Genomic DNA, 12,550 nt, shown 5'->3' with positions numbered 1-12,550 from the left:
CACTTTGAGAGACCGAGGGGGGCAGATAACCTGAGGTCAGGAGTTCAAGACCAGCCTGGGCAACATGGTGAAACCCTGTCTCCACTGAAAATACAAAAATTAGCCGGGCATGGTGGCGCATGCCTGTAATCCCAGTTACTCTGGAGGCTGCGGCAGGAGAATTGCTTGAACCCGGGAGGCGGAGGTTGTAGTGAGTTGAGATAGCACCACTGCACTCCAGCCTGGGTGACAGAGCGAGACTCTGTCTCAAAAACAACAACAAAAACAAACTACTCCTATGGAATGGGCCACCTTAAGAGGGTGAGCTTTCCAATGCTGAGGGAAGCCAAGCTGACTGAAAGATCCTGTCAGGGATTTGACACTACTGATTCATATATTACATGGGGTGTTACACTGTACCAGTGAATCCTTTTCTGTTTTTTCCAAGAGGACTGTCACCAGCAAATAGACCAGTCTCAAAGTACAGAGAATCTTCTATGGCCATCCACACCTGCTATCTATTATGACACCGTCTTATTTACTTAATTCTTACTAATTACAAAGTGAGTAAAAACTGGAGCCCTCATCTTTGTGAGCCCCTCTGACATATGTCTTTGTCCCTTGTCAGATTGGCGGGATCCGGTTCCTTTACGATAACCTAGTGGAGTCCCTGGAGAGGTTTAAGACCAGCAGTGGCTTTGGCTGTATTCTGGCCCACAGCATGGGTCTGGGGAAAACTTTGCAAGTGATCTCTTTCATCGACGTCCTCTTCCGCCACACGCCAGCCAAAACAGTCCTTGCCATTGTGCCGGTAAGAGTTTTTGGGAAGGCACCACTTAAGTCACTCCTGAAGAGCTCTGCGTTAATGCCTTTACTGGGCACCAAAAAGCTTGATGAGCTCAGCTCTGAGTTTGTTCCATAAAACTCTCTTTTTGGACTTGGCTTTCTAATAGGTTAATACTCTTCAGAATTGGCTGGCAGAGTTCAACATGTGGCTTCCACCTCCTGAAGCCCTCCCGGCTGACAACAAGCCTGAAGAAGTCCAACCTCGGTTCTTTAAAGTTCACATCTTGAATGATGAGCACAAGTAGGTGGCCTGCCCTTTCTTCTCTGCCCCTTTCCTTTTAGACTTCTGTCCGGGATCTGATGTTAAGGCAGTCTCTTTGAGTATGTAGCCTGTGCACTAGATTTGTTTTTGGTTTCTTGATGTATCACTTTCTCTGTTCTTGCTACTTATTTTTTTCTGTACGTAGCTTTTCAGGAAAGCCAGAGTTAAGTAGCCTGAGAAATTTCCTGTGTTCTGCTTTAGGAGGCTTTTATATCTTGAAAAATATGTGGGCATGGTCATATTTTCCCATGCGTGTCGTAGTAAAATGCAACACGAAACAATGGATCTTCCTACTGTCTGAATTTTTTTTTTTTTTTTTTTTGAGACGGAGTCTTGTTCTGTCACCCAGGCTGGAGTGCAGTGGTGCAATCTCAGTTCACTGCAACCTCTGCTTCCCAGGTTCAAGTGGTTCTCCTGCCTCAGCCTCCCGAGTAGCTGGGATTACAGGCACCCACCACCATGTCCGGCTAATTTTTGTATTTTTAGTAGAGACGGGATTTTGCCATGTTGGCCAGGCTGGTCTCGTACTCCTGACCTCAGGTGATCCGCTCACCTTGTCCGCCCAGAGTGTTGGGATTACAGGCGTAAGCCACCATGCCTGGCCTCTACTGTCTAATTTTTTACTTATTACATTTCACTTTTTTTAAAAACCTAATCATTAGTCACTTCTTTTAAGCACTGGTCTGCAATTGACCTTTAATGGTACAACTCCAAAGCTCTGAAAGGTGTAAGCCTTGCTTTGTTTTAGATTTAAATAAAATTATCTATATATGTATGCCATAAAGTCGACTTGATTTCCAAAAGTCTAAAGCTATTTCTTGATCCAACAAACCAGCTCTACATGCTAACCTTTCCCCTCATTGGTGTGGATAATTGAGAAAGTAGACTTTACTGTATTTTTTTCAGAGGGTGCCTTTTGTGATGTTTGGACACACACATAAAAATGAGGAGATGATTAGTTGACCTCACAGGTGGTTGCTCTGCTTTCTTAGATTTCAGGAGTTTTAGTCCACATGCAGTCAGTGAAATACCGTGAGGGCTCTGGTGTTTGGAAGTCGAGTGACTTACTGAGGGTCATCTGGTCTCTTCTCATCTTTCCTCTTTACTGTTTGTGGCTCTTTATTCACTTGAGTCCAGGCAAGTAAACTGCAGAATGTTGCCTTTCCTTCTGTGACCTTGTATTTATCATGGGATTGAAATCCTCCTTCAAATGTTGAGTTGTAGTCATGCCTGAATATCCAAGGGGGTTGTCATTTTCTCTTGCCTTGTATAGTTGAATTGCTATGTTTCTTGCTGTTTAACCACCATCAATGATCCAGTTCATCCTGAGTGCAGTTAGTTTCTCTGGGATGATGGGAGGTTCTTGGGTGGTAGGCTAGCCCTGTGCTTGCTGCCACATGAAATCTTTGGTAACAAGAAGTTCTGAATGTACATCAACACAGCTTTGATTGTGAGCAACTCTTCCTTGGGAGCAGCAGAAACAATAATTCTTGAGATATAATTTACATCTCACACAGTTTTCTCTGTTCATCTTGCAGGACGATGGCATCTCGTGCTAAAGTGATGGCTGATTGGGTGTCAGAGGGTGGCGTGCTGCTGATGGGGTATGAGATGTACAGACTCCTCACTCTGAAGAAATCATTTGCCACAGGTAGACCGAAGAAAACCAAGAAACGTTCTCACCCAGTCATCATTGATCTAGATGAGGAAGATCGGCAGCAGGAGTTTCGGAGAGGTGGGCAGCCTATCCCAGGAATACTCTTGTTGGTGTTTAAGGAAAAAAGAAATCATGTCTACTAATAGCGCCTAGTCAGATGTAAAGTGCATTATTGATGTGAATTGTTATCATGGACCAAAAATCCTGGTTCCCAAGATGAGTAGGATGACTTCCAATGGCTCTTAGAAAGTACTGCTTTCTCTGCCAGCTGTGCAGTTATGGTTAGGCCAGGCCACACCTGGCTTGGGGGAGATTCCTCTGTTCGTCTATCCCTGTTTCTCTTACAGAACAGTTGGAATAGTAACCATTTCCTTTACCACTTTCTAGAGATGTTCTGAGAAAGCATGAAGAAAATATAAAGTGTTTAAATCACTAATATAAAGACAAAGTAGTAATACTATTGTTTGTGAGTTTATAAAAAAGAATTTATCCCAGTTGCTTTTAGTGAAAACCATTCCTGTCATAGTTCTAATTCTACTCCATCTTCTAAGGGGCCTTTGCTCATTTGGGGAAGAAAGTTTTTAAGGGTTCAGAGGCCATTTCACTTTAGAAGTCTCTTCATCTATGAGATTATGTTTGTTCTAGGTTTGCTTCTATGGTAGAGCTGGGATGCATTTGCCATTTAGCAATGACTGGAGAATAACTGCGGGAAGACCCTGTCCTTTAGCTAGCTCCTACCAGCCAGCCCTCAGATGGAGACAAGACGCTGGCAATGGTGAGAGCCCACTAAAGTGTCTGGATTATTCCTATTGGTTTCATCCAGATGCATTTTTAATCCTAGGCTGGCACTCTGTAAGGTCCCTCTCTCTGCTGCCCAGTTGGTCTAAGCCCTAGGAATGCAAGTCAGTTATACTTTTCACATAAAGAAAAATAAAGTAAGGAAAGGAACGGAATGGGGGAAAGGGATATTTATTGCAAGAGTCAACTGCCAGAGGCAGATCACGAGGTCAGGAGTTCGAGACCAGCCTGGCCAACATGGTGAAACCCCATCTCTACTAAAAATACAAAAAATTAGCCAGGCATGGTGGCTCATGCCTCTAATCCCAGCTGCTTGGGAGGCTGAGGCAGGAGAATCGCTTGAACTCGGGAGGCAGAGGTTGCAGCGAGCGGAGATTGTGCCACTGCACTCCAGCCTGGACGACAGTGTGAGACTCCGTCTCAAAAAAGAAAAAAAAGAGTCAACTGCCAGATTAGCATCATACCAAGTCATACCAGTCATATCCAGGAGCTTGAATGGCTGGCACCCTGTCACCAAGGGGGGCTGACTCTTGCTTTCCTGCTTCCTTCATTTCTTCTGTCTCCTCCAGGGTGCACCCCTACTTCTCATATTATTGACTAAGAGCAGGCCCTGTCACCCTCTGACTCCGGATCCTCTTCCCTCCCTAGAGTTTGAGAAGGCTTTATGCCGCCCTGGCCCTGATGTAGTAATCTGTGATGAGGGGCACCGCATCAAAAACTGCCAGGCCAGCACCTCACAGGCTCTGAAGAATATCCGCTCTCGCCGCCGGGTGGTGCTGACTGGGTACCCTCTGCAAAACAACCTCATTGAGTACTGGTGCATGGTGGACTTTGTGCGCCCAGACTTCCTTGGCACCCGGCAGGAGTTCAGCAACATGTTTGAACGCCCTATCCTGAATGGGCAATGTATTGACAGCACACCTCAGGACGTCCGTCTCATGCGGTACCGGAGCCATGTCCTGCACAGTCTTCTGGAGGGCTTTGTGCAGAGGTGAGCCATCCTCAGGGTCCTCCTTCCTGAATTTTCAGAGGGCCCTTTTGCCAAGGGCATGCCAAGCCTGTTATACAGGATAGGGTGTTGGAGTAGGAGGGCCCCTTCCCTGGGGCAGTAGTAAAACTTTGCTTCCTGTGACAAGCTAGCAGATGGTGGATATCCACTGTTTCAGTTCTCTGAAAGTTTGGCCTAGAAGTGCTTCTCTCAAAAGTTATCTTTAAAGGTACTGGAGACACCTGTCTTACTTGCTGAGAGAAGCAAGAAAGGTACCATTCTGCTGACTTACCTTCGGCTAGTCTAAAGCAGACCCCTCATTTTTCCTTGTTGAGATGGCATATGGAGTGAAAGCTCAGAGAGGCAGCCCAAGTTAAAGTAAGAACCTCAAGTTCCCCTGTCTCTGTCATGCAGTCAGACACGACCTGGGACAGGTCACTCTGCCTCTTAGTGTTAGTTTTCATCCTTAAGGTGAGTTTCTTCTTGGTTGTTGAACCACTCTGCATTATTGCAAGGCTGCAGTGCATGTTGAGATCCTCAAGAGGGAGGTGTGGCAGGAGTGCAAAAGGCTCTGTTTTTATCTTGTGCTGACCCCTCCTGGCCACACTACCATGCCATTTCTGATCTGTTTGCCTCCATAGGAGAGGCCACACTGTGCTGAAGATTCATCTCCCTGCCAAGGAAGAAAATGTGATCCTTGTGCGGCTCTCCAGGATCCAGCGAGATTTGTACACACAGTTCATGGATCGCTTCCGGGACTGTGGTAGCAGCGGTTGGCTGGGGCTGAACCCCCTTAAGGCATTCTGTGTGTGTTGCAAGGTGCATTGGGGCCTCAGGGAAGATTGAGATGGGTACTAAGGATACACATGGTCCCAAGGGAATTAGTCCTACTGAGAGTCTTCAATAAAGGAAGAATAAAGTGAGAGGGGGCCACCTCAGTTCACTGCACTGGAGGTTTGGGGGCTCCAAGGAGAGAGGTGCTGGTTGTGTACCACATAACTCCTGGGGGTGCCATTCACACAGTGTAATATAACTGGTGCTCCCTGCAGTGTGCAACTCAGCTGCACAACTTGTTATTCCAAGGGGATTAATGGAAAAATACTGTGGGGCAGCGTTTTTGACTGCTAGCATAATCAGAATTCAAGAGATATATAGCTTAGACAAGTTATTAGAGGTACCTTCCATTGGATTCCATACTTAATCAGATTGAGACCTCTCTCTCATTCTTTTGTTGAGGGACCTGTTTCATTGACTTCATACCTCTACCCCTGGCTACTCTTCAGCAGACCTGTTAGGTATTATTCTTAATTGACCACTGCTTTAATAAGTCAGCAGAAGGTATGTCTCTGGGGACAGGAGGGGTTTCCAAATATTTCTTTTATAGCCACAGTCCTGGGTCAAGGCCAGGAAACTAAGGCAAACATGGTCTGTGATGATGCTTTGGTATCACTGCATCCTTCCTTCTTCCTTTCCTCTCTTCTCCAGGGAGTTCTCAACTCTTGCTAGGAATACTCTGTGAAATGATATGTGATTGGTCTACTATAAGTCAGATACATTTTGTCTATCGTTTTATACAGTAGCAGACGGTAGCCACACTGTGAAACTGGAACATTCTTACTCTTATTTGAATAAGAATGTCAAAAAGGCTTGTGACAGCTTTTTTGATTATGTATCAAACATACTTACTGGCATGGCTCCTGGTATGAATGCTGCCATTCATGTGTCATGGTGACCAGAACTGGTAATCAAAACAAATATGCAGGCCCTTTGGCTGTGAAGGGCTCTAACTTTAATTTTTGGTGTGACAGTGTTTATTGTGGGATGTGTGTGTTTGAGCAAGTATGTGTTTCCAGACCCCTGGGACACCTTTGGAATGTTCTTTGTCCTGTGTCTCCTCTCCCTTTCCTTGAACCTCAGATCTGGAATCACCCTGATGTGCTGTATGAAGCCCTTCAGAAGGAGAGCTTGGCCAATGAGCAGGACTTAGACGTGGAAGAACTTGGCTCTGCGGGGACCAGTGCCCGCTGTCCACCACAGGGAACAAAAGGCAAGGGAGAGGATAGCACCTTGGCTTCCTCAATGGGAGAGGCAACCAATAGCAAGTTCCTACAGGGCGTTGGCTTCAACCCTTTCCAGGAGCGAGGCAACAACATCGTCACATATGAATGGGTGAGTCAAGCAGATCCTTCAGGAACCATAGACTATTGCTGAGAAGGGATGGTGCAAGCCCTGCCTGGGGAAGGGGTAGGGATGCATGGCTAGGGTCTCTGTATGGAATTATAAAGGTGGCCAGTGAGCTGCTGCCTTGGAAGGAAATAATTTTATTTCTAGTGATCTGGCCTTGGGCCTGCTCTAAGCTGCCTTGTTTCTCTCTTGCAGGCCAAGGACCTTCTGACTAATTACCAGACTGGAGTCCTAGAAAACTCTCCCAAGATGGTACTGCTTTTCCACCTGATTGAGGAAAGTGTGAAGCTTGGGGACAAGATCCTTGTGTTTAGGTAGGATGAGAAACTTCCATTTGAGGCTGTGTGTCTATGGTAAAGAATGACAAAACCACCACAGAGCAAGACCAAGGCGACCTCCGCCTCCCACCAAGTGCTTATTGTGAGGACCTTCTTGCATGTTGTCTGTCTCTTGGAGTTTCTTTCATTGCCCAATTTGATTTCTCCACAGAGAACAATTTAGAACCCTAGGTTAGCACTGGAGTCTTTAATCTTTCAAATTCTGGGCTGTTTTTGTTTACTTTGAGAGCTAAGGATAGTTTTTACATTTTTAAAAGGTTATAAAAAACATACAAAGAATATGCAGCAGAGATTCTATGTGGCCAAGAAAGCCTAAACTGTTTGCTATCTGTCCTTTTACAGAAAATGTTTGCTGACCCTTGGTTTAATCTTCTATCCCACCCCAACCTTTTATTTTAGTTTTAAGCTTTGTCTTTAAAGCCAAATAAGTGATGTAGTTTGCTCCAGAGTTATATTCTCAGTCTGGCTAGAGCTTTGAGTCTCATTAAGGCTTGACTCCCCAGGAAAACGAAGTTGATTGCTTCTCCTTCTTTATAATCTGACCAGATTATGCTCCAAGAAGAGCCAAGTGGCAGGAGCCTGGCTCAAGAGCCTCAGAGTGAGGGCTTCTACATGTGACACACTTTGAGAGGACAGCAGTGATGCTAGCTTGGGGAGAGCCTAGTGTTGATTTTCTGGATCACTTCTAAGGACACTGGCTCTCATGATATCTTGGAAGCAGTCGAGTGATTTTGTCTCTCTAGTAAAACCCATAATCATATCTGATGTATATTCATGCAGTGGTAGTGTTTAATGCTGAATGCTATTTGTTACTCTGCATTGAGCTAAACCCCAGACATTTTCAATTGTGGAAGTGAAGAATGAAGAGAGTATTTTTTCAGTGTGGTGGTAGTCGTAAGTATGTGGATGACTCTGCTCCCATTATGCGCTAGGAAGGATACCCTTGGTTGTTCTTGGTAGAGTTACCTCTTTCTTTTTCTTTTTCTTTTTTTTTTGAGATGGAGTTTCACTCTTCCTGCCCAGGCTGGAGTGCAGTGGTGTGATCTTGGCTCACTGCATCTTCCACCTCCCAGGTTCAAGCAATTCTCCTGCTTCAGCCTCCTGAGTAGCTGGGACCACAGGCATGTGCCACCATGCCAGGCTAATTATTTTTGGATTTTTAGTAGAGATGGGGTTTCATCATGTTGGCCAGATTGGTCTCAAACTCCTGACCTCAGGTGATCCACCCGCCTCGGCCTCCCAAGTGCTGGGATTACAGGCGTGAGCCACTGTGCCCGAACTAGAGTTACCCCCCTTTTTTTTTTCTGAGACAGAGTTTCACTCTTGTTGCCCAGACTGGAATGCAATGGCGTGATCCTGCACTGCAGCCTCCACCTCCCAGGTTCAAGTGATTCTCCTGCCTTAGCCTCCCAAATAGCTGGGATTACAGGCGTGTGCCACTGCACCCAGCTAATTTTTGTATGTTTAGTACAGATGGGGTTTTGCCATGTTGGCCAGGCTGGTCTCGAACTCCTGACCTCAGGTGATCCACCTGCCTCGGCCTCCCAAAGTGCTGGGATTATAGGCTTGAGCCATTGTGCCCAGCCTACAGTTACCTCTTATCAGTGGTAGGTTGTGGGAGCTCCCATTGTCAGAAAGTTGCACAAGAGTATGGACCTATTGGGAACAATGTTCCCTTGATTCTGGGAGCCATCTGAATGAAATGTTTTCCGTTTCAGCCAGAGTCTTTCCACCTTGGCTCTCATCGAGGAATTCCTTGGAAAACGAGAAGTACCCTGTCCACCTGGTGCCGAGGGGCAAGGAGCACAGAAGTGGGTTCGAAACATCAGCTACTTCCGTGAGTTCATTGTTGCATTGTTCTTGAATCCTTGGCAAGGTCTGCTTAAGGGTTTCCTTTCCTTCTCTCTCTTTCTCTTTCTCCACTCCATCAAATGCATAGGAATATTTGTGATTAGCCAAGGAGCAGGGGGATACTAAGAGCCAGCTGTTGTGTACAAGGTACTATACTAGGGGCTGGGGGATTGAGAGAGATGGGAGAGTGTAGAGAAATAGAAGGCATAGTCCTCTTCATCTGAGATGTGACAATTCAAGAACAATTGAGTGCCCTAACTGGGGTTCTAAGGAGGATAGAATCACTGTGGTGAGGATGATTAGCTAAGGCATCTCAAAAATGGGGAGGATTTGAATACACAGGGCTAGTGTTGCCTGAGGATCATTCCAGGCTGAAAGATTAGAGTGAACACAAGCCTAGATCATGCATTCTCTGTTGGGGAGATAATACTTTAAGGGGATGAACATTTTTTTTTTTTTTGAGCAGGGGGCAGAAATCTTAACTTTTAAAATGTTTAAGTCACAGTACATACAGTACATAAACAGATATACAGTATATCTGTGGTATTAAATTTCATGGAGGACATAGTGTCATTGGGAAAAAAAAAAAGTCATTCCTTAGTGGGGTGGTAATGAAAAAAAGGTTGAGAAATACAGACCTCAGCACTGCTGACATTTGGGCCAGATAATTCTTTGTTGTAAGGGGCTGTCCTGTATATTATAGGACATTTAGTAGCATGCTTGGTTTCTACTCACTAGATGGCAGTATTATCTCTCAGTTTTGCCAACCAAAAATATCTCCAGACGTTGCCAAATGTCCCGTGGGGAGTGGGAGTATGGAGAAATTGCCCTCATTGAGAACCACTGCCCTAATGGAAGGATTTAGAGAACTGGAGGTTCAGGGAGTAGCAAGAAGACCCCCAGCACAAGGTGTGGCTCAGAGCTTGCCCTGTGAATCAGTGGTGAGCTGTGTTTGGGAACTGTTGGAACTCAGGTTGGAAAAGTAGGTTGGGGTCCTGACATAGAACCCCAGTACCAAGCAATTAAACTGTTGCTTCCTACAACAGTAGTAATTCAGTTTTCCATGTGGTATTTCATGCCCTTAGCTTTGCCATTTACTCGAGATGACAAGTGTTGCTGTTACTATTTATGCTTCTTAACTGAAGTCTTTTTTTTTTTTTTTTGAGACGAAGTCTCACTCTGTTGCTAGGCTGGAGTGCAGTGGCGTGATCTCGGCTCACTGCAGCCTCCATCTCCCAGGTTCAAGCGATTCTCCTGCCTCAGCCTCCCACGTACTGGGACTATAGGCACAAGCCACCACGCCCAGCTAATTTTTGTATTTTTAGTAGAGACGGGGTTTCACCATGTGGGTCAGGATGGTCTCGATCTCTTGACCTCGTGATCTGCATGCCTTGGCCTCCCAAACTGTTGGGATTACAGGCGTGAGCCACTGTGCCCGGCCCTAAAGCCTATTTTTTCTCCCTCTTTGGAGCTTCCCTCCTTTCATTCATGTGTTCTATCCTACTGTTCCAGATATATTTCCTTTATGTCTCTTTACAGCAAGTTCTTAGCTTCAGGAGCTTGTTAAAAATGCAGATTCCTGGCCGGGCGCGGTGGCTCACGCCTGTAATCCCAGCACTTTGGGAGGCCGAGGTTGGCAGATCACGAGGTCAGGAGATTGAGACCATCCTGGCTAACACAGTGAAACCCCATCTCTACTAAAAATACAAAAAATTAGCTGGGCGTGGTGGTGGGCACCTGTAGTCCCAGCTACTTAGGAGGCTGAGGCAGGAGAATGGCGTGAACCCAGGAGGCAGAGCTTGCAGTGAGCCAAGATTGCCCCATTGCGCTCCAGCCTGGGCGACAGAGCAAGACTCTGTCTCAAAAAAAAAAAAAAAAAAATGCAGATTCCTGGTGGAGGAACATCATCCATATCAAAACCCTTAGTTCTGCACTCACCAGGACTCACAAGGCTAAGACAGAGAGGTCATCTTGAGCCAGTATTTTCCAAATTCCCTAGGTGATTACTATACATTCCGAAGTCTAGGATTCTTGGCTTTAGAATTGACCTAAGATAGTAAAGGGGAGAAATGTAGTTTATAATCCATGGTGCAGGTGAGAATCACCTGGGGGTATTTTCAAATTTTAGATGCCTGGGCCTTACTTACTGTAGACCCATGATACGTCCAAGGGGTGAGATCTGAGCACTGTTGTGTTTCTGTTTGTTTTGCTCTTTAAAACACATTTGCCCAGTGATTTTGCTGTATATCCGTGCTCTAATATATCCACTTCTTATGGTTTTCCTTCCTTCCTAGGGCTAGATGGTAGCACCCCTGCCTTTGAGAGGGAGCGGCTCATTAATCAGTTCAATGATCCCAGCAACCTCACCACCTGGCTGTTCCTTCTCTCTACAAGGTGAGTGGATCCCAAGAGGGGAGGTCAGAGGAATCTGTTCAGGCAGTTGGCCACCTGGGCTGGTACCCCAAAACTCCAAGTTCCCTCAGAAGAGATCAGCTCAGGTTTGTAACTTGTTTTTGGGGTCAGAGAGGGGACTTCAAAAGGAAATTAGGTTAGCAGGGCAGTCATGATAGTATCATAAAATTTTTTGAGACCTTCATTAACAATGGTTGTGGCTCATGCCTGTAACCCCAGCACTTTGGGAGGCCAAGGTGGGAAGATTGCTTGAACCCAGGGATTCAAGATACTGAGACTTTGTCTGTACAAAAGATCAAACAATTAGCTGAGTGTGGTGGCATGCGCCTGTGGTCCCAGCTACTTGGGAGGCAGAGGCGGGAGGATGGCTTGAGTCTGAGAGGTCGAAGCTGCAGTGAGCTGTGATTGAGCCACTGCATTCCAGCCTAAGCGACAGAGTGAGACCCTATCTCATTTAAAAACAAACAAACAAACAAACAACAACAAAATGCCCAAGGGTTTTAATTGGCTTTTCTCTCAGGAGTGTTATGAGGCTTAGATGATGTGATGAATATGAAAGTGTTTTAAAAAGTAGAAAGTGCAAGGTAACTGTAAAAGGCTGATGGTATTGTCTCATGCCAAGCAGCTTGAAGGCTGTGCTGCCTTCTGCCATCGTAATGCCCTTGGCAGGATGTAAGCCAGTCACTCTCCTAAGCTGTTAGACTTAAAATAGTGGAAACATCTGTGTGCAGAAGTTTCCCCTCACCAAGGGACATCACTCCAAGGCCAGGATGCGGGGGCCTTACTTGTTACAGAGGAGAGTGAGTTTTCTTTCTGAGCTGGTAGACACTTTCATGTTGGATTTCAGGGCACAATTTTCAGTGCTTGAGGAATGTACTGTTTATCAGCAGGACAGCAAAATCTTTGAGTATGTTGTGCTTAGGGCTTAGGACAGAGTAATATTGGGGTAGAAGTCACAGAGGGCAAAACTGATTTGAAAACCTTTTTTAAGACTAAAGGCTCTGTGATTGTTGGCTTGTCTTTTAAAGGGCCGGATGCTTGGGTGTGAATCTGATTGGTGCCAACCGAGTGGTGGTGTTTGATGCTTCCTGGAACCCTTGCCATGATGCCCAGGCTGTATGTCGGGTATACCGTTACGGCCAGAAAAAGCCCTGTTACATCTATCGCCTTGTGGCTGATTACACTCTAGAAAAGAAGATCTATGACCGTCAGATTTCCAAGCAGGGCATGTCAGG

The 12,550-nt window shown here is 45.8% G+C and overlaps 1 protein-coding gene across 4 annotated transcripts in view; it reads left to right on the top strand.

The window, feature by feature from the left end:
* RAD54L2 (RAD54 like 2) overlaps nucleotides 1-12,550 on the top strand; it is a 126,078-nt gene that overhangs the window by 94,924 nt on the left and 18,604 nt on the right. For all 4 annotated transcript variants that reach the window (XM_030811673.1, XM_003257126.4, XM_030811674.1 and 1 more), the window contains 10 exons: nucleotides 608-790; nucleotides 933-1,066; nucleotides 2,626-2,822; nucleotides 4,191-4,533; nucleotides 5,172-5,349; nucleotides 6,448-6,699; nucleotides 6,910-7,028; nucleotides 8,771-8,889; nucleotides 11,198-11,297; nucleotides 12,344-12,549. In XM_030811673.1, the coding sequence (XP_030667533.1) occupies nucleotides 608-790; nucleotides 933-1,066; nucleotides 2,626-2,822; nucleotides 4,191-4,533; nucleotides 5,172-5,349; nucleotides 6,448-6,699; nucleotides 6,910-7,028; nucleotides 8,771-8,889; nucleotides 11,198-11,297; nucleotides 12,344-12,549 (1,831 nt within the window). The remainder of the gene's footprint in view (nucleotides 1-607; nucleotides 791-932; nucleotides 1,067-2,625; nucleotides 2,823-4,190; nucleotides 4,534-5,171; nucleotides 5,350-6,447; nucleotides 6,700-6,909; nucleotides 7,029-8,770; nucleotides 8,890-11,197; nucleotides 11,298-12,343; nucleotide 12,550) is intronic.

The sequence above is a fragment of the Nomascus leucogenys genome, chromosome 4, assembly GCF_006542625.1.
Source record: "Nomascus leucogenys isolate Asia chromosome 4, Asia_NLE_v1, whole genome shotgun sequence".
Taxonomy (NCBI): Eukaryota; Metazoa; Chordata; class Mammalia; order Primates; family Hylobatidae; genus Nomascus; species Nomascus leucogenys.
This window is presented reverse-complemented; position numbering and strand designations above follow the sequence as displayed.